Source organism: Glycine max, chromosome 13 (assembly GCF_000004515.6).
Source record: "Glycine max cultivar Williams 82 chromosome 13, Glycine_max_v4.0, whole genome shotgun sequence".
Lineage (NCBI taxonomy): Eukaryota > Viridiplantae > Streptophyta > Magnoliopsida > Fabales > Fabaceae > Glycine > Glycine max.
The window spans coordinates 11,251,864-11,278,079 of NC_038249.2; the positions used below are offsets into that span (position 1 = coordinate 11,251,864).

The 26,216-nt window shown below is 32.2% G+C and overlaps 2 protein-coding genes and 1 pseudogene across 2 annotated transcripts; 1 reads left to right on the forward strand and 2 right to left on the reverse strand.

Annotated features, from left to right (window-relative positions):
- Nucleotides 1–9,663: 9,663 nt before the first annotated feature.
- Nucleotides 9,664–14,485, reverse strand: LOC121173266 (50S ribosomal protein L2, chloroplastic-like; annotated as a pseudogene).
- Nucleotides 14,486–14,805: 320 nt separating this feature from the next.
- On the reverse strand, nucleotides 14,806–17,228 carry LOC100803131 (glycolipid transfer protein 3). Its single transcript, XM_003541643.5, has 6 exons — nucleotides 17,049–17,228; nucleotides 16,899–16,954; nucleotides 15,889–16,019; nucleotides 15,642–15,777; nucleotides 15,340–15,483; nucleotides 14,806–15,252 (listed from the first exon to the last, which is right to left on the reverse strand). The coding sequence occupies exons 1-6, from the start codon at nucleotides 17,209–17,211 to the stop codon at nucleotides 15,217–15,219; spliced, it is 666 nt and encodes a 221-aa protein (XP_003541691.4). The 5' UTR covers nucleotides 17,212–17,228; the 3' UTR covers nucleotides 14,806–15,216.
- A 5,317-nt stretch (nucleotides 17,229–22,545) lies between these two features.
- On the forward strand, nucleotides 22,546–23,546 carry GASA18 (gibberellin-regulated protein 18). Its single transcript, XM_003541640.5, is given in 4 exon segments — nucleotides 22,546–22,701; nucleotides 23,139–23,169; nucleotides 23,262–23,300; nucleotides 23,303–23,546. Coding segments are annotated over 4 exon segments (279 nt in total). The 5' UTR covers nucleotides 22,546–22,635; the 3' UTR covers nucleotides 23,446–23,546.
- Nucleotides 23,547–26,216: the final 2,670 nt, after the last annotated feature.

Below are 26,216 nucleotides of genomic sequence, written 5' to 3' on the forward strand. Positions count from 1 at the left end.
TTCGGAGGGGCCCTTGTGCTCACCAACATGGATGACGAGGAACTACCTTCACCCGTAAACGCTAATGACGAGGAACATGTAAGAATCCTTATAGATTTTTTAAGTGTTTGGTCAAGGATTTCTTTTGAGAGAGTATTTGACAATGAAGTTCTTTTGGAATCTCTCTCATTGTCTTTTGAGAGGATAAGACATTTTTGCCAAGCAAAACTCTCTCTTCAATTTCGTCCCAAGTCACACATATATATAGGCCTTTGATGGACATTCAAAATCCAAATGATAAGATGTGACTGTTGGCGATATTCCTTGAAAATCCTCTCTGGTAATCGATTACAGAATTAGTGTAATCGATTACACAGTTGTTTTTCTTGAACAGTTGTGACCCTTCATTTAAAATTTAAATTCTCAACGTTCAGAGTCTCTGGTAATCGATTACATATGATGTGTAATCGATTACACACTTTCAAACCATTGGTAATCGATTACATGTGCCTTGAATGACTTGAAACCTTTCATTGTGAGGCAAGGCTTGATCTTGAAGAAATCTTGAATCAAGGTTTTGTTTGTTGAAACAATCTTGTATTAATCTTGAAGCAAAATGAGCCTTGTTTGATTCTTCTTTTGACATCATCAAAATCATGTATACATACATTCACAGTTCCTGTCTGTAGAAGCAAGCTTCATGATGATGAATCAAGTTGATTCAAGTAGTTTTGATGATAACAAAGATGATGACAAAAAGCCCAAAGAATGATTTCAAGATTGAGTCAACAAGTTCAAGATCAAGATAAAATTCAAGTTTTATGAGAAGAAATCAAGAAGATTCAAGAATCAAGAGAAGTTTGATTTCAAGACTCAAGAGAAGATTAATTCAAGATTCAAGAGAAGAAATCAAGAAGACTTCACAAGGGAAGTATTGAAAAGATTTTTCAAAAAACAAACATAGCACAATTTTGTTTTTCAAAAGAGTTTTTCTCAAAATTTTCTAAGTTACCAGAGTTTTTACTCTCTGGTAATCGGTAACCAGTTTCTTGTAATCGATTACCAGTAGCAAAGTTTGATTTCAAAAGCTTTTAACTGAATTTGCAATGTTCCAATTGATTTCAAAATGGTGTAATCAATTACAAGATATTGGTAATCGATTACCAGTACATCTGAACGTTGAAATTCAAAATCAATTGTGAAGAGTCATATCTTTTCATAAAATGCTTTGTGTAATTGATTACATGGTTTTGGTAATCGATTACCAGTGACAAGTTTTGAATAAAAATCAAAAGATGTAACTCTTCCAATGGTTTTCAGGTTTTCTTAAGGTCATAACTCTTCCAATGGTTTTCGTGACCAGACATGAAGAGTCTATAAAAGCAAGACATTGACTTGCTTTTCAATTAACTTTTCCAATTTACTTTTGAATATCTTCTTCTTCTTCTTCTTCCTTTGCCAAAAACTTTCAAAGTTTTCTGATTTGCAAACTTTGTTCTTTCACAGAAAACAAAAGTGTGTTATTCTTCTTTTTCATTCTCTTCTCCCTTTGCCAAAAAGAATTCGCCAAGGACTAACTACTTGAATTCTTTTTGTGTCTCTCTTCTCCCTTTTCCAAAAGAACAAAGGACTGACCGCCTGAATTCTTTTGTGTCTCCCTTCTCCCTTTTCAAAGAATTCAAAATGACACAGTCTGAGAATTCTTTTGATTCTTCCCTTTCCCTTAAACAAAAGATTTCAAAGGACTAACCGCCTGAGATATCTTTTGTTTCCCCTTCGCAAAGTTTTAAAGGACTAACAGCCTGAGAACTTTGTCTTAACACATTGGAGGGTACATCCTTTGTGGTACAAGTAGAGGGTACATCTACTTGGATTGTTGTAATTGAGAACAAGAGAGGGTACATCTCTTGTGGATCAGATCAAGTGGAGGGTACATCCACTTGGTTGTTCAAAGAGAACAATGGAGGGTACATCCCTTGTGGATCTTTGCATGTAAAGGATTTTACAAGGTTGAAAAGAAATCTCAAGAATCGCAGGTCGCTTGGGGACTGGATGTAGACACGGGTTATTGCCGAACCAGTATAAAACTCTTGTGTTTGTCTTCTTCTTCCCTACACTTTTAATTTCCGCTGTGCACATTAATTATCGCTTTTACTTTTGATTAAGTTTCTATTTCAGTTCTTTACTTTCTTAACATTATAGTAAAAGACTAATTGAATCTAGTAACATTAAGAAGGATAGATTTTTAATTAGTAAAGGTTCACTAGTAATTAATTCAACCCCCCCCCCCCTTTCTTAATTATTCCGAGGCCACTTGATCCAACATTGTCCTCTGTATATTTTCGTTGTAATCATTCAAAGAGTGCGAGATTGATGATTCATTGTTCTGACCCTCGCTTTGTGCCTTTAAAGATGCATATTCTTTTAATGATTCGAGCCTTTTCGCTCGATCCATAGGGATGCCCCAAGCGCTTAATTAAAACTGAACCCAACGGGCTTTTGTTAAAGAGTTATTGCGTTTGAACTGCTCATGCATATGCATGCACATACATATTTTTTTATCTTATCTTGTGAATTGAAAGACAGGGACAGGATCGCTTCAAGCAACGGTCAATACCATGCCAAATCCAAGACAGAGATGAACCGAGGTAAGTGGTAGCGTAGCCACATTTTACTGCACAATGCCATTTCCTGCTTTTAGGTGCTCGAGGACAGGTACGAGCAGATGCTAGGCCCGTGATCAGCAGATCATCATCCCGCGTCCGGCTCCGAACGATCAAGAAGCACTACTGGGAGGCAGCCTAGTATCCTTTAAATTTCTACCTATTATTATTGTTATTTCTATAAGGTGATGATCGGATATGCCTAACTTATCCTAGGGGCTTCGAGTAAACGAGTATTGACCCATAGAGAACACGCAATTTCTTCGCAACGAGTTTAAAAAAAAATGCACAGGGTTAGCTCGCTTGGGCGAGCACCCCTTGCACAAAATAGTTTAAAAAAGAGGGGGAGAGTGCAGTTTTTTCACCCAAAACTTCTCCCCCTCACTCAAGAACGCAGCACCCGCGGGATTGACGGTTTTCTGACCCTAGGCCACCATTTTATGCTTTTTGCTTCCATTTTAGTGTCCTTGATCACTCCATACAAGAAATGTCTCCGAAGAAGCTCTCCATGAAGAGGTCTAGAAAGGACGACACTGGAGAAGGCTCCAGTGCCGCCTTGGAGTTTGATAGTCACCGATTCTGGAGTGCTGAGCACCAGCAACGCTTCAAGGCCATCAAGGAATGGTCGTTCCACAAGGAGAGGCGTATCCAGCTCAGGGAGGACGAGTACCCTAACTTCTAGGGAGAGATAGCTCGCAGGCGTTGGGAACGACTAGTGACCCCTATGGCTACATTCGACCCGGAGATAATCATAGAATTCTATGCCAACACCTGGCCCACTGAGGAGGGGGTTCGAGACATGCGCTTGTGGGTGAGGGGTCACTAGATCCCCTTCGATGCAGATGCCCTCAGCCAGTTCTTGGGCGACCCACTGATTTTGAAGGAGAACCAGCAGTGTGATTTCAGCCAGAGGAGGAACCAGGCAGACGGCTTCGATGACGAGGCCATTGCCCAACTGCTGTGCATACCGGGGCAGGATTTCACCCGGACTACTGCGGGGAGGTGGGTCCAGATCATGCGCACCAACATGAGTACCCTGACCCAGATATGGATGACACTGCTGCTCAACAACGTCTTGCCTAGCGACCTCAACTCTGACCTCCCTCTGCCTAAGTGCCAGTTGGTGTATGCCATCCTGACACGGATGAGCGTTTACGTGGCCTAGGTAATTGCTGACGCCATTTATTTGTTTGCAAGAATGGTGCCTACTAGGTACACCCTTTGGACCCAGCGAAGTCCAATAGGTCCCTGGGGTTTTCGGCTTTGATCACGAGCCTCTACCAGTTCTACGGAGTGCATGTCGCCCCCAGCAAGGTAATTCGGTCGCCGATCACCTGAGCCTTCATCGAGAAGTACTGCACGCCTAGGCAGGCGCAGGGTGACACACATCAGGCCCTGGGTGCTCCGCCACCACCTTGGCAGGCCGATTCGGCTGGACCACTGAGCGTGAAGCAGTATCTACAGCATGTGGTTTTCCAACAGATGGCCAACCACCGTGGACAGGTGCAGTTACACAAGTGTCTCTACCAGTTCAGCCTCAACCAGCAGGGGCAGGGTTCCACCCCTTTTGTATGCCCTACCCCGAAGCAGTTTGGGGCTAAGGTCGCATGGCTCAGAGACTGGCCCGATGCCCAGACAGGGGAGGAACCTGCAGGATCCCCGGGTGATGCAGATGAACCCCATATGCACGAGGATATGACTGACCTGCTCGGTTTCCTGGGAGGGAGCGGAGCCACACGACTAAGGTCATCGCACTTTTAATTCCATTATGATCTAACATTACTGCTTTCAGTTATTGTTTTTGTTTCCATTATAATCTAACATTACTGCTTTCAATTATTGTTTTTATTTCCACTGTGATCTAACATTACGGCTCTCGGTTTATTTTGTCATTATTTTTCATTGCGACTTATCATTGCATTTTTTCCGGTTACTTTGACGTTGTGATTTGACGTAGGTAGGCCTTGCATACCCTCGTTCGCACGACTTTTCAAAAAATTGTGTGATCGCAAATATCAACTATGTCTAGAGTGCATGTTTGTTTTCACTCTTTTGTAAAAAAAAAAAAATAAAACAAAATAAAAATAAAAATAAAATTGGTTAGCTAAAAAACCAACGTGCTTTTGAAAGGAAATGAACTGGCCATTCAGGACACAAGGTTTTTGAAAAGAAAAAAAAATATGTATGCACCTGAAGGGTGAATGCTGTGAAATTTTTTCCAAACACCCAAAATGGACTCGGATGAATGCATGAATTGATAAAAGAGTATGTTTTGGAAACACTGGGTTGCCTAAAATAGGAAAAATGAATCCTGAGCCCTAGTGTCACATGACCATAAACTTGATGCTTGAGTGTCCACATAGGTGCCTGCATGACCAGTTTTGCATAAAATTTCTGAATCATCATTATTGCACACGTGTCATGGAAATAATATGGGACATTCCTTTATCCCTGAACCGTTGGCCAAACCAACGCCCTGACATATATCATGTCCAGCCATTCTACAAGCCATTTGAGCCAAAACCTCAAACCACCATAAACCTTGACCCGAGATGAGTATTTCCATCCTCGCCCTCGAAAGAAAACAAAAAAAGGAAAAGGTTCCCGATCAAAAATCGGAAGAAATAAAAAGAGAGGAAAAAAGTTCCCGATCAAAGATCAGAAGAAAACAAAAAAAGAAAAGAAGTTCCCGGTCAAAGATCGGAAGAAAACAAAGGAAAAAAGAAAATCGCCAATCAAAGATCGGAAGAAAATGAAAGAATTATACAGAAGGGTCTTCGGACCAGACAAATATCCAGATAGTACAAAATAGTCACAACCAAATAAGGAAAGAAAGGAAACCACGACTTGAAGTGGTCATCTCCTTTTGATTGCCAACCAAAATCCTGTTCGCTGGCAACTTCCTCACCCCGCACTAAACAAAAACAGAAAAGGGGAAAGACCAAAACACTCAAAGCCAAATTTCTCACCAAAACACCATTCCCCGAAAAGTCCCGTTAATCTATGATCATGCATGTAATCTTTGTTTTGATAGGAAATGATATGCAAAATCAATTCATGACATATCCATGGTTCGGAATTAGGATGAAACACTTGCCTATGTGAGGTTTATGCACTTTGAGTGATTTCTTTCTATTTTTGTTGGACCCAGTGTTTCCTCCAAATGATCATTTATGAGTGAAACGCAAACACCCTAAATCTCATTTGCGGTTATGAGAAAATTCTATCAGTGTGCTTCCTTCCCTAATAGACACATTGTTTTTCTTTGAAATATATGTTGCTCTGATCGGTTGGAAGTTTGTTCTCTTTACTAAAACATGTCCGCATTTTAGTGAAAGAACACCGAGACTATTTCTAGTCTCACAAAGTCAAGAACTACGTAGGTCTGAGTTCCTCATCTCAAATTGAGGATACGTAGAAGCAAAAGCCTGCTTTTGTCAACCACCCAACCTTTTCCTATCATGACCCAAGAGTCCAGTAGCATGGGGAGACACCTTACAGTTATCCGCACATCGTCATTCGAAGACCCCAAGTCTGATTGACAAGCAGAGGCCAATGTGGTCATCTGCACCTTTCTTGGAGATGTCAGCGTCTTCCGGCTGAGACCGCGAAAAAGTCTCATTTCTACCATCAGACTCAAGGGTCTGGTAGCCCACAGAGACTAACGTAGTCATCTGCACCTTTCCTGGAGATGTTAACATCTTCCGACCGAGACCACGAAAAAGTCTCATTGCTATCGTCAGACTCAAGGGTCCGGTAGCACGTAGAGACTAACGTAGTCATCTGGACCTTTCCCGGAGATGTCAGCGTCTTCCGGCCGAGATCGTGAAAAAGTCTCATTTCTACCGTCAGAATCAAGGGTCCGGTAGCACGCAGAGACTAACGTAGTCATCTGCACCTTTCCCAGAGATGTCAGCATCTTCTGGTCGAGACCGCGAAAAATTCTCGTTTCTACCGTCAGACTCAAGGGTCCGGTAGTACACAGAGACTAACATAGTCATCTACACCTTTCCTAGAGATGTCAGCATCTTCCGGCCGAGACCGCGAAAAAGTCTCGTTTCTACCGTCAGACTCAAGGGTCCGGTAGCACGCAGAGATTAACGTAGTCATCTACACCTTTTCCAGAGATGTTAGTGTCTTCGAGTCGAGACCGCGAAAAAGTCTCGTTTCTACCGTCAGACTCAAGGGTCTGGTAGCATGCAGAGACTAACATAGTCATTTGTACCTTTCCCAAAGATGTCAGCGTCTTCCGGCCGAGACCGCGAAAAAATCTCGTTTCTACTGTTAGACTCAAGGGTCTGGTAGCATGTGGAGATACCTCGTGGTTATCTGCACCTTCGTCAGCCAGAGGTGAACAAGTCCGATGATATCGGGATGATGATGGTCGTCCAATTCTAATCATTTTGAAATTTTGTGCAGGTTTTAGCTTTGTCATCCATAGACATTTAAGTTCGACGACGCGCAAGACTCTTCTCTACTAAACAGAGACGATCAAGTTCGATAGCATGTAGAAGCGTCATGGCTATCCAGTTTTATCACTTTCAAGGCACTGAGGTTTTTACTAGTGTTCTTGATGCCTTTTCTGTTCTTTCTAATTGATAGGTTTTGCTGGTTGGGCTATTGATCGGTCGAGTGAGGTTCAACTCGAACGAAATTAGTGTCTTATCTTTACTTCCCTTTCATCTCCAATAAAAGATAAGTAAAGAGGGGCAACTATCATACCCTAATTTTGTCTGGGGACACTTGCGATCGGCTTTCGAACCTTGTTTGTTCCCTTCGGGACCCTCAAGAAGAGCATCGTTGCATAATTCGTAAAGTCCCGCAACATTCTGGAAGTCAAGAAGAGCATCATTGCGTAATCCGTAAAGTTCCATCGCGTTCTAGAAGTCAAAAGAGTATCGATGCATAATCCATAAAGTTCCACAACATTTCAGAAATAATTCGATAAAAAAAACACAGAGGGGTGTATTTAGTGAAAAGGGGGTGTAAATAGCAATCTGGCCCACTTGGGCCTTCTTGAGGATTCCAAAAAGAGGGCGGTGGCTTCTGGTGGAAGCAACCTGGGCGAGTTAGGCGGCAACCACCTCCCTATTTTCTCCTATAAATAGGGGAAGGAGGGCATAAGGAAGGGGTTCAGCCCTTCTGGTATTGAGGAATCACTCGAAATTAGTGAGAAAAATTGTTTCTGTGGAAAAAATCCAAGCCGAGGCGCTTTTGTAATGCTTCCGAGACGTTTCTGTAAGCGATTTCGTGGAGATTCTTCACCGTTTTTCATTGTTCTTCGTTCGTTCTTCATCGTTCTTCGGTCTTCAACCAGCAAGTTCCTAAAATCGAATCTTTCAATTCATTCTATGCACCCTTAGTGGTCCCTACTTGTGTTTGTGTACTTTCACTTTCATTACGTTTACTTTCAGTACCCTTTTTTAACGAGCTTTAACCGATCATTTAAGTCGTTATCTTGCCTAATAAATGATAAAATGAATTTCAACCGATCATTTGTGTTGTAATCTCGTTTAATCATTGTTAAAATAAAATTCAACCGATCATTCACGCAGTAACCTCGATTAAATAAAAAAGGGCTAAATAATAATAAAATAATCAAAATATCTTTGAATAAAATAAAAAAAAAAAAATCAATCAGACGTTTTTCTTTGGAAGTTTCCTTGAATTAATTGACTAATAACCCAAGTGAAACCAAGGCTAAAATCAACTCACAAATCAAGTTTTGTCCGCAAAAATCACTTGAAACCATTTTAAGGTCCAACGCCTTAAACGGTCTTCTTTGCTTTAATTGGTTAACATGGACTTTTCAAAAGCATAAAATCAACACATAACTTTACCGCTTTTGCAAGAACTACGTAGGTCTGATTTCCTCATCGCAATTGAGGATACATAGGAGCAAAAGTCCCGCTTTTGTCGACCACACCAAAATTAAAAAACATAAAAAGCATAAAAACACAAAAAGACATAAAAAAAAAGGGAAAATAAAACAAATTGAAGACACGATATTACACATATTGATTAAAGGTTGTCGTCCCTTGTGACGGACGCGTGGGGTGCTAATACATTCCCCGTGCGTAAAAACAACTCTCGAACCTTTCACACGTAAAGTTCGTAGACCACATGCTTTTCGATTTTTCTGACGTTTTCCTCAAATAAACGTTGGTGGCAACTCCGCGCGCCTTCCTCCCTTATGAGTAGCATTTTCTCTTTAGATGAGGAGAAAAAAAACTAATACACACACACACACACACATTGTATATTGTTGGAATAATTTGTTGGTTGTGCAAACCAAATAGAATCACGACTTCAATATGTACCAAGTCCGAAACCAAGTAGATTTATGTTTTGCCCCGTAATTCCCCACTATTATATATAAAATGATACGTCTTATTTGCGTATTTCTATATATATATATATATATATATATATATATATATATATGTATGTATGTATGTATGTGTGCGTGTGTGTGTATACATATAAACCCATTCTAGCTCATTGACTAAGTTTAGTGACTAGCATTAGCTACATTAAAAAAAATGAATAAAACACAAATAAATTAATTAACTTAAATATTTAATTAAATAATTTTTTATATTAATTATAAAATAAATTATTTGAATTTAATTTTAATAAGAATTAAATTTTGTAATATTTAGTTATAAATTAAAATTTTAAAATTATGTTAAAATTAACATTAACGGTGAGATCTATTATCATTTTTTGCATGTCCTCGGAAATTTAGAGTAGGTGAAATTTCTACTAATTTATGATTTGTTATTTAAATAGGTAAATGCTCTTTTCCATTGTGGATAGCAATGACATGGCCAATCATTATAGGTATAATGGTAGATGCTCTGGACCAAATTATTATTATATCTATTTTTTCATTTGTGTTAAGTTTATTTATTTTTGTTAATAAATAATTCTCTACAAAAGAATTTCTTTTAGTGAACATGTCATAGTTAATTATTCCTTTTTCCTTGGAAAGACGAAGAATCAATTTCTATCTTCTCTACTATTTAGTGAAACAACAAAGAATCAAATTATCACTATATTTCTTCCTTTTTCATCCAAGTGCATGAAAATCCCAAGGAGTTCTGGGTTTTTTCTACCAATTGGGTCCCTCCCTTCACCACCCCATGTGGATGGTCTACAAGGTTCATAACTATACTCCTCTTACTATAGGATGCTTACCAAGTCAACATTTAGATCCAACTATGCCTAAATTTTTCTGGTTTACTGTAATATTTCCCACTTGTTTGATTGTTGCTGAGCCATTTTTGGATGCGAAACGGACCTCCCCAGAAGGTAATTTTAATGTGGTCAATTTCCCCTTGTTTGCAATTAGTTTTGCTATAAAATTTGCTACTCTAGCTAATTGTCCACCTTTTTCATGATTTGAATGTTATGTATGGTTGTGCCTAAGGGTGATATTGGTTGAAGTGGATTCTTCTTTTTGATCAATCAAAACCATTTTCGAAATCGTACAAGCTTCTTATAAAGCAAACAAATTTCTAGATGTAGATTATGATATCTATACATATGGATCTTATAAATCTATCTATATAGATAAATATAGATCACACAATGAAGTACCACCAAATGGGTATATAGGAATCTAAATCTATCGAATCACTCATGTTATGATTTTCTACATCATAGATATTCTCATTTCTTCATTTGGCTTATGTTCTTCATGTAACATTCACACTGAACAACTCTATGAAATTACGTTGTTACTTCCACATGGTATGACTAATGTAGGAGACATCTCTATTTTTCTCGAGGGAATCCTTAGAATTATCACAACTTAGCTTTCAATTTGCTTCGTAGCATCAAATGAAATGTGAATAACTTGTCCTCCCCTCTTTGAAATTTTGAAACAAAGGGTGCTTCTAGTTTTGTCGGTGCTAGAAACAATTTTGTCTTTTTCATTTACTATATCTCGAGAGTCAATAATTTTATGAGGAACTACTGAACTCAATCACTTGTTATTGTTACTCTTCAGTTTTTTATTGAGGTCTATCTTGTAAAGGTAGTTTGTAACATCTCAATTTTCATAAACTAGATTAAAAAGTATTGTTATTTATAAATAAATATAATTTTAAAAATAATGATGAGATTTTATAAATAAATAAATAAAGAGATATAATTATTAATTAAAATAATGATTTGAGAGAAAATAAAAAGACTATTTTATTTATTTGTTTGATAGAGAATAAAATAAAGTTTGTTTTTATAAAATAATAAATAATAAATAAATAAATAAATAGAGTAAATAATAGGTCGAAAATGCCCCTAGCTATAAATAGCAACATGATAGGTCATTTTCAGACCGACTCCTCAACCTCCTCTGTCTCGTAATTTCGTTTTTTCTCTCTTCTCCCAAAACCCTCTCTTTTTCCCGTAGGCCACCTAACCCGTCTCAGAAAAATGACGATCTCGGACTCATTCACCGTTGGATCGTCATGAAATTTTAGCACCACGTTTGAAACCCAATTACGAGCATTCTCACCGTTGTGAATTTTGATATTATGTCTGAGCTAAGAGAAATACCTCTCACATTGTAGCATTTTCCTTTCCCGCAGAAATCCAGAGCTGTCTCGGAAAAACTACAATAGCGGTTTCGTTAACCGTTGGATTTTCATGAAATTTGGATATGTTGTTTGAAATTCAATTTCGCACGCTTTGACCGTTGGGATTTGCGAGATAATATGTGTGGAGGGAGAAAAATAAATCGCATGATGACAGTACAAGTGGAGACTTCAATCCCTTCTCTGTCCCTTTGACGTTTGGGAACTCTATCGGAGCAGTTAGAGGAAAAAAATTGGAGGAATCTCAAGGAATCGCTAGAGAGGCTGCTATCGTTGGCTGAAGACACGTGAGCCCGCTTAGAGGTAAGGGATGAGTTATCGCTTAGAGGTAAGGGATGAGTTATTCACAATTGGGGATTAGTGAGAACATGTGTAGGGATCCTTAGAGATATCAATTGGAATGGATTTTAGGGTATTTTTGCAATTTTCATTTTATCCTTTTAATTATTACAATGAATTATATATGTTTGATGAATTAGTTGATGTCCCAATGAGAAATTGCTATGAAATTGATGTGTTTTTGTGTTGAGTGTGATGAACCCCTTAGAAAAATTAAGCTCTTTTTATTAACATAAATTATATTTTAAATAATATTATTCAATGACTTATTTTATATAAATTATTATCTTGTTCTAATTTTTCTACGACGATGATCATGTTATGTGTATATAATTATTGTAATACTAGAATAATAAATTAAAGAAAATTGCAAGGTTAATGTCTAGTGGTAATTTCTTTTGACGTAATATTAAATTAATTGTTATAGAAATCCTTTGATAAAAAAAAACAATGTAGTTTAATTTACTGTATACATATACATGTATATGTTTTGTATCATGCAAATATTATTATTGTGTGATGTGTATGAGTTATAAGGTGTAATAAGTTATTATAATGATATTATGATATTATAGTGAAAATTGAGTAGTACAAAGTTGAATGTGTCAATTTGCGAGATACATGTAAAAATGAGATGATTGATGTGATGTTATGAGATGTTAAATTGTGGGCATGATATTTGGTTGTGAATAAGTGTGTGATTAACTCTTGATGTGACATTATTTGTGTTGTAAGCTGTGAATTGTACAATAACCCGACCAGTGTTATCTTGAGAAAAGTGTAAATGCGCAATGTTAAAGAGAAAGTGTTGGTTTCCTATTTAGGAACCAGTGTTAAAGAGAAAGTGTAGGTTCCTATTTAGGAACCAGTGTTAAATTGTAGCGCAATATGTTGTACGTGCTTAAGACACGAGTGTGAGGTCGTGGGTATTGTATAATTCACTAGCAGTGTTTGTGTGCTAAAATGATTTTAGGGGTTGGACCTGAATCAGGAGGGAGAGGCCCTAACGGACTCTTCGGAGTGTAGGCCTTGGAGGTCACCGGGTTTGAGTGCTCCTTTAAGCCTATGTTGATCCCATATGGTTGGAGCATTCTTGCAAAACATCGTGACCCTGACTGGTCTCCCTATGATCTTACTTAGTGAGAGTGACCTGACAAACCCATTGTATGGTGTGTCTTGTTATGTACTCCTAAGCGTCCCAGGGTGGTTTTTCACTGACATGGTACCACATTGCATGTAGGCTTGAGTCTTAGCATAATTGTCTCATGCGCTTGCTAATTGTTTATTATGAAATTGAGGTGTTATTATGTCTTGATTAGAACGTGTGATTCTTGTGTAAGGTGATTGATGGATGAAAAGTGTGATTGATGGATGACAAAGTGATGAAATAATGTGAGATATGCTAAGTAAATTGTATTTGGCTACTATATGTTGTTTTGTTTCTTTCTAGTAGTTAGAAATGTGATAACTCACTCCCGGTTTGCTGTTTGTGTTTGGATCCTGTGATGATCTTGAACCTTGTGTTCAGGGGAGCAGATGGCTAGGTGAAGTGCTTAAAGGAACCTTGTGCTGAAGGACGTTGGGACACAATGCTTTGATAGGATGTGGCAGTGGGACATAAGTTTTATATCAATTGCATAATGTTAGTCTATTTTATTTTATCTCACTGATTTAACAAAATATTTTTGTAAATTTTGACGGCCTTGTTTCGAGCCGAATATATTTTTAATAAGTTTTAATTGATAATAGTGAAGTGAATGTGAACCTTTTACCCGTGTGAATTTGGTTACCGATATTTTTTATATATTTTATTTATTTATATGTCGGGGTAGAGGGTGTCACATAGTCTAATTGGATCAGTGATTGATTTCTAGGGTTCACTATAAACCTAGTTGGTTACTTCCAATTATGTAAATCAATAGTTCAACCCGCACTCAAAGGTAGGGCATTTCCCATTTTTATAGGAACTTTTGTACCAAAAGCAATGGTATCTCCAATTATAGCTCCTTTGAGCATAAAATAAAATTTATTTATTTTCTGGCACACACTACGTATCACTTGTAGGTCTTGAGTAGTGACTGCTTTGAGTGTAGAATTGTTTCCCTTTTTATGTATATTTGGGGTGGGAAGATTTCGATACTCAGTGACATAATGTTTTGTTGTATAAAACCTTTTGGTGATATACTGTGTGATGTTTTGAGGTGGGGGGGGGGGGGGGGGAGGGGGGAGGTTATTTATTTCTTGTTATGGTTGTAATGATTTTAATACACTTGTGTTTGAACCTTAAGGATCACTCAAACTCAATATGGATTTTATTATTCTTTTCATCATTTAATTTTCGTGCAAGTTATTTCCTGAAAATTTGTACTTTATTATAGCATTGCATAACAAAAATGGTAACAACTTTTGAAAAGTTTTTCTTTTTTCGCATTTTGACAATACCTTTTATTCATGAGCATTAAATTATATGTATACGTTTTAATCAAGTGCAATAAATATACAGATATGCATGTTCCTTCTTTTTCCTAAAAGAAAAAAAATATGGAGCTTTTGTTTCATGGGTAAATTTTTAGTTCAGGAAATATAAAAGGTGAAAACATAATCCTACATATATTATGAGGTAATAAAATAATTAATTCCGAGTATATTTTTTACCCGAGTAAGCAATAATCTCACCTTCGACCAATATTTAATCTCGATGAAAAGAGTAAGGAATATTTATTCCCATGGCAAATATTTTATTTGAGTAAAAATACACATATATCCTCCTCCCACCCACTTATGTTCTCTAATTTTTTGACATCCTAAAAAAAAAAATTGTTCATGTGTCAATTTTTATTTACCGCCAGTCTCATTAACTTTACCCACAATAATTTTTCGTTCATGATCAATTATTTCCTGCATGTCTGATGTGGTATGGATATGTATATCTATACTTTGGGTCATACTCTGATGACTAATAAAGGAGTAGTTGGAGGGGTTTTATCGCCAAAATGTTGGATATATATAACATTTTGAGTACAGTTTGCTTGCAATTTATTGGTTTTATAATAAAGTTATTTGTTTTATGAAAAAATAACATTTTTATCATAATAAGAATATTTTCGTAATTATGATATATATTCTTAGAAAAAAATAATTTAACCAAATGTATGTCTTAATTATTTCTGAGAATATAAAAAATATTCTCAATTAATTTTATAGTTAACCAAACACATTTTTTATTAAATACACAAAAGTAATATTCTTTTGTTTTATTTCATGGAATAATATTTCCAAGACTACATAATTATGGTATACAAACTATATTTTTTTTTATCAGTTGGTATACAAGCTATTTACATCTTCATTTACATGGAAGTAACCATATGATACGAAGGAGAAATTATTATGAGGTCTAGGTGCAAGATCCTAATCAATCTTTATATATATATATATATATATATATATATATATATATATATATATATATATATATATATATAACTTTTTAAAATACAAGAAAAGAATAATAATATTTAATAACAAGTGTTTGAAGATTAAGAGAAGTCATGATTGATGTGGGACCATTTAATAATTTCTCGTAAGAAAGCCAAAATACATGAAACTACACATTGGTTCTTCTCTCTTTGACTTCAGGTTGACTTTAGCTTGTCCAAGTTGTACAATCTCTGCAAAACAAATATTCATAATAAGCACACAACAGGAAATTTCATGACCAATTAATATTATGCTTGGAAGCAGGAAATGAAGCTTACCAGAATACAATGCATATCCTCAAGAAAAGGCACAAACAGAGAAACCAGCATCTGCATTTTCTCCTTTAGGGTGTCATAGTTTTCATCTTCAGTTTTAAGAATATTCACGAATGTTTTACTTTCAGGTACCAGTTTTAGAGCCACCTGCAATTCCATATAATGCAAACTTTTTGGTCACTATGCTAAATTTTGCTACATTTATTTGAAGTAAAGATATTCATGAGATCAAGAATGTGCTGAAAAAGTGGCCATCACCAAGCAGAGAATTGCTTAAAAAATGGAAAAAAGAAAGTGGGTGTTACTCTGAAAGCAGTTGATGAAATCCATCCATGCCACGGTTTTAAAGTTACATCATAAGCCTCTTCAACTATTTGTTCCATTCTCTTTTCAGGATCATTTGCTAGTGTTTGTAACAACAGCGAGGTGAAATCCAGGGTCCTGCAAAGTAGCTCAAGAAAGATAATTTTATGGAACTCTTTCTATATATTGCTGATTAATGTGAGGAATAACAAAGCATATATTATATTAGATAAATTTGTGGTTTTTCACCTAGTGAGCCAAACAAGGGCCTTACTGCAGCTTGACCCTTTCCAAGAATTGCCTTCGGTTGCTTCTGACTTCAATATCTCAACCAAATTCGAGTGCAATGAGGGATTTGATTCCTGCATCAGTTCCAATGTCTGCAACGAAACAGAATTCAATTCACAAGATAACTAATAACTGGTAGTTGAGTAATGATCACCAATGTGCATCTATGTGTCAACTACAGAGAAATTATTAGGTAATCTGGGAGCACCTAGTGTCCATGATTTCGACCAATTTCTATTTGATATGCACTTTAGTTTTTCAATTTACGAAATAGAATTAATAAATCTTGATTGCATGTCATGTGAACATTAATAAGGATCAAATAGTCTTAAACAATCTAATAATTTATCGTTACTACTTGGAGTAGCTAAATTAACTTCATGCAAATAACCAATAAGTCCAAAACTTAGAAGAAAAGAAAGAATGCTTAATTGCAAATTTTATCATCAATTTTTTATTATTTTTTGAATTTTAACATTAGTTTTATTTTTGCGAATTTTAGCATCTAACTTTCATAATTTCACTGATTTTAGCACTCAAGTTTTTTCCCACAAATTTTACTATCAAACTTTTAATGTTTCGCAAATTTTATGATCTAAATTTACAAGTTTTTTTGTATTTATCATTACATTGATAACAAAACGATGTAAAAAGTCACTTTTTAAAATTTGTATACATCAAAAGTGATTTTCTATATTGGTTGTAAATATAATCAAAGTAAAAGTCACTATATCAATAGTTAAAATCATCATCTTTTATCAATGGTGATAAAATGCATCAAAAGTGAAAATTTCAGTGATAAAATTTGTAAAAATAAAACTTGAATAATAAAATTTGTAAAATAATAAAAGTTGAATGATAAATATACAATTAAGCCAAGAAAGAAAAACCCATAGTAATAGTACGGAGAGAAGGGGTTTGGTGAGTTGATGAATTGTGAGATATGGCTCTGCCTTGACTTTTCTCTTTACCTTAATATTCTGGTACACGTCCTGTCTCAAGACAGCCATTGTTGGCCCAATCTTATCTGTTAGACGCATAATGAAAAATGTTTTAGGTGTTAAGTCACATTCACATTTGAACATGATTAAAGAGATAAAGTGAGTAATCAGTAAACTCACCAAGAACTTGTAGAACCAAGTAACAAATCGAGAGGAAAAGCTTGGTGGGGATGTGAGCAGAGTCATGATTTTCACCAGGTTTAACTATGGCTATCATAGAAAGCTCTTCAATGACTAAACCTATCTCTGACTTCTTCTCCATTTCTCTCCTAGTGCTCTTCATTTTATTCCCTTCCCTTTCCATATTCATGTTCAGTAATGCATATTATATTTATACGCATGTTTGCGTGCGGCAGCACACATCTGGGGGGTTCTATATCCAATACTTTATTAGACTTATAGCATGATTCGACTTCTATTTATGTTTAATTGTTTTTTGGAAAATGATGCATTAGACATCCAATATTAGTTGACTGTTAGAGAGAAAGAGAAGAGTGTAAATATAAGATTATGTATTAAAAAAAAGAGAGATAGAAAGAAAGGTTTAATTACATTTTCCTTCCAAAATTTCATAATATCGTGAATTTTTTGTTTCTAAAACAATTGCAAATTTTAGCCGCAAATTTACACAACATTGTAAATCGTAAAAAAAAAAAACTGTCAAACTTAAGATGTTTTGTGACATGTTTTTTCTTAAACCGTCGCAATTAAATAAATTTTGTTATGGTTTTGTATTAATTGTGACGTTTTATTTTTGCGTGGGCAAAATTTTTAATGTTTTGTGATTTGATGACGAGCAAAATTGCAAAAGTTAAATAAGTAATTAAGGTCTAAACTATAAGTCGTGTGTAATTAAGGTCTAAACTATAAGTAATTTTTTAATGTATAACTAGAAATCAAACTCATATATGTCGTGTGTAATTAAGGTCTAAACTATTAGTCATTGGTGTCATTGATTCATTTATACTCCTTGTTTTGGTATGTCAAAAGTCTCACATAGAAGAAAAAAATTGTAACTAAAGATAATTTATAAACACTCTTTTTTATCAATCCATCAAAATATTTTTTAATAAGAATAAAATTGTGATGAGTTACCAAAAGTCCCATATGGGATAAAGATTGATGCTACCAAAATAGATAATATCTTAAATGAAACTACCCTCATAATACATGAGAATTTAATTTTGGAACACTCCTTAAACTATTCTAACTATTCACTACTAGCTTATTAAAGTCACTAAGAATTTAAGTTTAAATCTGATAATCCCATAAAAAAAATAAAAAGGTTATCAATAAATTGGCTTAAACTACGGTACCTAATAAGTTGAAATGTAGAAAACTTCTTTAATTGACTGATATGATTTACCCTTAAACAAAGTTCAATAAAATATCATATTCACATCAGACATCCACTTTAATGGACAATATAATGTTAATACATCACATCATCGCCATCCGGAAACTGCCAGAATCCATGCATGTTGATATTAAAACAAGTTTCCAAATTATCCGAATCATAACCTAGTTATACTGCCTATGTACATATAGCTTATCCAACACACGAAGTTATTTATCATTTCTGGTCTGGCAAAAAATTGTAGCATTTTGGAAGTGATTATTCATTTTACAGTTGACTAATTACACGCACATTTATTAAGATTCAGGGAGTGAATGACACAAAGTAAGATAACTTTTTATTCTGTTTTATTTAGAGAGTAACAGATAATATAAAAAAAAATTAATTAATTAATGTGAATTTTACTATAATATTTTTTTAAATGTTAATTATTTCAATACAATTTATCTTGCTATAATAATAATAATAGAGATAATAATAATAATAGAGACAATGATGATGATATTAGTGATAAAAAAAAGTAAATATATCGTATACATGTGAAATGGAATCGGATTCAAAACTAAGAGGATAAATAATTTACTATAAAATTTATATATATAAAAAAAAAAAGACACCAATGACTAATAGTTTAGACCTTAATTACACACGACATATATGAGTTTGATTTCTAGTTATACATATGGAGGAATTGTCCTTTAATTTACATTCTTTTTCTTTTCAGAGATTATTAGTCCTGTAACTTCTAAAAATACCTTACTTTAAGGGAAACAAAATACTATACAAATTAAACAAGGAAATTTTCGTAATTTTGAGTAATTAGGTTGACAATCATTGTTCTGTTCTGCCGGATGTTATTCCGTTTCATAACCACTTGTTGAGCAACCTAACGACAACTCTATCATTGTATGCACCAGGCCTTGGATTCAGAATTACAATAATTTATAAGCTGAATAAAATGCATCTTAATTCTAATTTGTCCAGGCGGTGAGCCAGTTGCTCCATATATGGATACGGTTGAACGTTTCCAATTATTTTTTTTATTCTTGATCATGTTCAATTATGACATCAAAGTCTACAGATTCATCGTCAAGCAGCATGCATCCTGATATCATATATATATATATATATATATATATATAAAGAGAGAAAAGAATAAAAGGTAGCCGCGGAATCTCTGAGGCAATGTATGACAACTTGAGGCATTTTAAAATTGATGGATGCTGTTTGTTGAAATTCGCACATGATAATTCGTCGACATCATTAACTTCAATATATTTGAGTGCTCATGTTTTTTTTTTTTAATTTAGGTTACAATGTTATATTCATGTAAAGTAATTTTTGATGATAATTAATTTTTTTTTTACAAACTTAACTAATCATTTTGAAAGAAATTTTCTTTCTCAATCATATTTTTTATTCATTTGTTTAAACTCGAAAACTACTTTACCAAGCTTAAATCTAATTCCATTGGAACCAACAATATGTATGTTGGTAATTAATTAAACGCTTATCTTTATTGTAGCAGTTGATTGAATCTATTTTATCTCATCATAAATTTAATTATATTGGCATATCTAAAAATGGAAATGAAATATTATGTGAGTATTTTTTTATATAAAATATGAGCTAGTAGTTGGCAACATTTAAGAGTTTTGAGAAAAACATGACAAGAGAAAATTGAATTCTCTTTTCATTAATGTATGCACGTATATACATTGGGATGGACCAGAGGAGGAAAATATTATATTAGAAAAGGAAAATAAGAAACAAATTAAGTTAAATTAAATTTTTCTTATAAGTTAAAATTAGTTTAATTTTTTTTCAAAAAAAACTAAAATTATTTTTTGAAGAAAAGGCTAAAATTAATTTTTGAAGAAGATAAATGAAAGAGTTTCTAGCTATAATCTAAATTTTTGTAAAAAAAAAAGCTATAATATAAATTCACGCTAATATTTACTAACATTTTGATATATTGTTTTTATTTTACTAACATCATTATATTTATATTGACAATTAATGCGCGCTAATTGAAAATCTTTCTTCATGAAAATATGTAAAGTATATGCTTATATATATATATTGAAAGAAGTCAATCCTCCTTGGATATTTTTATTTTTGTGTGTTCTCCTTGGATTTTCATTTTGAACCAATAACAATTTTAATGAGAGAGAGAATCTATATTATTATATGTAGTCTTTTTATATATCGATGACAATGACTTGAATTCATATATATATATATATATATAGAGAGAGAGAGAGAGAGAGAGAGAGAGAGAGAGTTTTTAATATAATTACAAATTTAAATTCTATTTTGGGTTAGCTAGTCAGTGTCGAAATGGAAAGATTCTGTTCTCACCTTAGAAATATATATAAAAAAATTGCTTTATTGTTAACCAAAAGCACAATTTAATTATATGTTATTATATTAGATTAAAAACAACAATATTCTGTTCCAAGAAAAAAAAATCTTTTTCTTCTTTGACTTGATATATGTTCATATTAATCCATTTGTATTATTATTGTCTTTTATAATTGATCAATAAGCCGTTGATTCAAGGAATATTGAGTTTGATTTACTTAAGTAAAATTTTAAACTTGAATTTTATGAATAAAAAATAAATAAAACGTGATTGAAAAGGTGAATCAACTAAAGGGGACCAATAAAATTCATCCGGGAAAACTAACTATTAGCAAAATTTATAAATATTTTACACTAATATCAAAAAGTGAAGAAAAAAAACAGAATTAGATATAAAATTGAGACATGAAATTAGAACTGAAATTCTAAATTTTAATTATGACATTCAAATTTTTTTTTGGAATTAGGATATTAAAACCTATCCCATAAATTATAATATACAACTAAATTTACTAAATTCTAAATTCAACCCCTCGATAAGCCTGTAGTTATTCTCTAGAGATATTTGAAAGTCTTTACAGAATTAATTCAAATTACAATTCCAAGAGCCAATCCTATGGTTTATGGAATAATTATTACATAATTAAATATAATTCTTTTTAATTCCTGACTTCTACAGTTTTTGCTAACCTCAACCTCATTCTATAAGATAAGTCTAAGGACTAACATTTTTCATTGATATATAATTTCTTTGTAGTGATTAAATTTATTATTTTTTTTAAAATTCATATTAATGATTGAAAAAGGATTTTTCTGAATTTTTGGATAACCTAGCTTAAATAAAAATAAGCAGTAATCGTATTGTCTAGGATCTTATATATGTAGTGCATGATGGATAACATTTACCGAACAAACTTATATGTTAATATCTTTTCAATTTAATATTGAACTTTCATGTATATGTTTAATTATGCTATTGTATAAATTAAAGCAAACTACCATCTTATTCAGAACAAAACAATATAAACAAATATAATTATACGGTCTAAATATAGGGGACGTATGTTGCAAAAGAAAAACTTTTTTATGTGTGCGAAAGGAATCCACTCCACGCCCCCGCATATATATATATATATATATATATATATATATATATATATATATATATATATATATATACTCCCTTCATTCCTATCTATAAAATTTAAGTTTGAAATGTTGAGTGTTCCTTTCTTATAACATTTCATCTATAATGTTTGTTGTATTAATTATATTTAGACTATAAATACTCTTAATTTAAAGAAAGATATAATATATTGATAAGCAATTAGAAGAGAAAAAATATTAATTACAATGATAATTTAGACTTAAATTATAAATTTAAGACAAACCTATTGATATTAACTAAACTAACCATGTTTTTTTTTTAATTTTGATGAATTAGATAATTAGATCTTATAAATAAGAATAAATGAAGTAATAAAATTTACTCAAAATATATGCTAATGCATTTAATAAGAATTGATTACATTTATGCATTTAATAAGAATTAAATGCATTTAATAAGAATTTATTACATTTATGCATTTAATTAATAAGAATTGATTGCCTTTAGTATACAATGAATGAATATGGAGTTGTCACTTGTCATCATCCAATAAAACACAACTTTTTATATATATTAAATTTAAAAAAAATAGTATCATTTTTTGCAGAATTGATAATTGTATAATAAAATTGACTCAAAATATATGTTAATGCATTTAATAAAAATTGATTGCATTTAATAAAAGAGAGAATAATACTCAAATATTCAACCTTAATTTCAATACATTAATTACTTACTTGTGTCCAATCACTTGTTTCTATTTGCATCTATATAACTCCTTGACCTTCGCAGGGTTTCTATATAACTCCTTGACCATCGCACAGTTTCTAATTAACTCAGTTAGACTTTGTTCCAAGAGAAAGACCAATCAAAGCATCATGACTAAAGTTGTGTGTGCACTTCTTCTTATTTTTGTCATGGCTTTTGTGACTCAAGTTGCTTATGTGAGTGATGATGTTTCTTTCCCTATATAATCAACAGCGATAAATATATATTGAAAACTCCAGCAGCCTGCTATAGACAGTGATTAGTGATCATATAATTTTATTATCATTTGATACTTTTTGTTATTTCTACTTTTTTCCTTCAATTTATTATTATTTAGATTAATTGCGTTTTTTTATATTTTAAACATTTTTTCTTTTGATTTCTTAATTTATTTGGTTTTAAATTATCCGTACAATATTCAAAATATATTAATTTTTTACTTAAGAATTTGTTGTCTTCTCTCACCCTTGTCCACAGTTTTTGAATGAAAGCTTTACATGTTATTAGAATGAGACCAATTAAATATAATTATAGTTCAAATGTGTAAGCAGCATGTATATTATTTATTCTCCCCTTTGACTTTTGATTATTTTTTTTCCTTTTACATCTATAGGGTGGCGGCGAAGGATCACTTACGCCCCAAGGTAGTGATTCTAGTCATATTGTTGAGACTTCTTTTTTGTTGTTGCAAAATTTGATGTTGAGAATTGAAACATTGGTTGCATTATTAATTCAGAATGTCCGGGGGCTTGCGATTATCGTTGTTCAAAGGCTGATCGACTAAGAAGGCGTGCCTGAACTTCTGTAACATGTGCTGTGCGAAATGTCTGTGCGTTCCATCAGGAACCTATGGTCACAAGGAAGAATGTCCATGTTATAACAATTGGAAAACAAAGAGAGGAACACCCAAGTGCCCCTAATTCAACTTCATTATTGATATTCATCAATAAAATGTGTATTCTTGTGGCGTGCTATGGTATATGCATGCCCTCCGTAAATAAATGTGTCTGCGCTTATCTTATTTTCATCCTTTAACTTCTTTACCATCAATCCTACACTTTTAATTTATTCACAAAAAAGACGATATATAAATTAAATAATAACATTTTAATATCAAGAAATAAATAATAAACAATAAAAATAATTGTTGATTCGTAAATGTTTCTAAAGAAATTGGCAAAGGGAGAAGTTAAAGTGAAAATTTTAGGATGAATAATCATTAACCCTTTGTTTGTTTAAGAACAAGGAAAATAAAATAAAAGACTTCTATTTTTAAAAAATTTAAATCTAAAAGAAAATAAAGATTTTTTTTAATAAGTGTAATGAATATATTTATCTCAAAAAATTTATTCTTGATTGTTATTTTAGCACTATATTCTTTAAATATTTTAAATTTAACTATCTATTTTAAGATAAGAGGCCTAAGATAATATAATACTTTAAGTACATCACTTGGAAAAGGATGTGAACATAAGAGGAGAGAACAATATAATATTGGCCATTGTCCAAGAAAAATAGTTTAATTTATTTTAATGGTATTAAGGAAAATAAATTAAATTGTATGCGTTAATATATGAAGAAATAACATTGTAATACTTGTATCTCTAAACCGAGAGGAATATAAAATGAGAGAAATTTAGTTAAGAGCACTCACTTTAACAATCAAAGAATTAGAGTAATTTTTGCGTAAAATTCTTAAATCTATGCGATATTATAGATGATAAAATCCACAAATCAACTCAGTTAAACAATTCTGTATTTTAAATGCTCTTATGTAATTAAACTGCAAATAGGCAAATCTTATAACAGGGAGAAAGATGTAATAAATTATTGTGATGGAGAGAGATAGACGCAATGTTTTATAAAGTTGTCGGGATAACATAAAACTGATTTCTTATTTTTTTAAATTAAATATTTATTTATTTTTAAATTAATAAAAAATATTATTATTCATAATTTTTTTCATATACATGTCATTTTGAAATATAAGGAACCATAATTAATTTAAAAAAAAATATATGCATATGAATTTGGATACTAGTAGATATGATCAATAATATATCCATCTTTAATGTAGATATAGTAGATATAATCCAAAGTATATTTTAAACAAATTAATTCTATAAATAATACGATTGTTAAAAATAAACTGCACAACGTCTAAATATCTAAATAGTAATAAAAAAATTATACATTACAATTACATAATTAGAAGACATATAATATATTGACAAATAATTAAAAGAGAAAAAAATATTAATTACAACGATAGTTTGGGGAAAAAAATATAAATTTAAGACAAATTTATTATTATCAAATAAACTAATATTTTTTTAATCTTCATGAATTAGATAATTAAGTCAAACAAGAATAAAATTGATTCAGAATATATGTTAATGCATTTAATAAGAATATATTACATTTGTGCATTTAATTAATATGAATTGATTAAGCAAGAGAATTTGATTTTCATATACATCATCCCGTAGAATAATATATATATATATATATATATATATATATATATATATATATATATATATATATATATATATAAATTCTATTATCAATTAGAATATAATTATTACTGTAACATCCCGATTTACATGTATCTTTGGTACAATGTTATTATTTTGTTGTGTAATTGAGTAGTATTTTTAGATTATTAAAATAGTAAAAAATAAGATATTACCATGTGATACCTTAATATGGTTATATCTCATCAAGCTGAAGTCTTAAAAGAATAAGAATAATTCAGAAAAAAATTTTTGATTAAATAATGATTAAATTTTTAAATTTTTAAGCTAAAGTTTTAAAAAAATCAGGATAGTTCAAAGAAACCTTGCAGTTGCAGTTGTATAATATCTTTTTCAATCAACACGATGTAATTTAAATATATATAAAACTATAATTAATTAAGCTATATAAATACATTCCAGATTCCAAATCATCCTTGTTATGTCATGTAATAATATTAACCAATGTATTTGCTTTAAGCTAGTTGATCTCAATGCCTTTTTCTTTTTCAATACAAAAAAAAATCATTTTCTTTTTGTGAAGTCATTCTTAACTTACATGACAAGAATTAAATCATATAGCAACATAAATCATTCTCAAATAATTTTTTATTGCATTATGCTTTAAGCTACCTTTACTTTGCTTTTTTCAATTATCAATCAACATAAATGTCACAAAACCTAAGTATTGAAAATAACTTATGTGAAACACACTCAAATCAAGAAACAAAAAAAGTATGGGTCCTTTTCGAAAAAATGCAAAATAGAGTTGTGATTTTCGAACAAATTATATATGTGAAAACATAGATGAGTTGAAATTTTTGTGATTTTCTAATATAGTTAACATTTAAAATTTAACATTCATCAATTAAAATTAACTCTTGGAACTAAGATAATAATTTTGAAATATCGGAGACTCAAATAGGAAATTAAAAAATGAGAAGATTGATTTAGTGAAATAAACAAAATAGTGGGATAAATTTTGTAATTAAGCCAAAAAAAATAAAACAAAGAAATTAGCATGTGTCATTAAATCAAATTAAAACAGGATAAAATTAAATTTTCACAACTTATTTTATGCATAAAGAGATAGTAGATATTGCATACTTATTCTTCAATGGAAATGCTCAAATACCGTACATCAGAGACAAAAAGTGGATCTAATTAATATGAAT

Bases quoted from the DNA above. Each gene is read 5' to 3' on its own strand.
- LOC100803131 (XM_003541643.5), bottom strand. From the start codon at position 17,211: ATGAAGAGCACTAGGAGAGAAATGGAGAAGAAGTCAGAGATAGGTTTA. The intron at 15,778-15,888 runs GTGAAAAACCAC...GCTACTTTGCAG, and splicing joins GCCCTTGTTTGGCTCACTAG to GACCCTGGATTTCACCTCGC. The intron at 15,253-15,339 runs GTAAGCTTCATT...TTTGTTTTGCAG, and splicing joins AGGATATGCATTGTATTCTG to AGATTGTACAACTTGGACAA.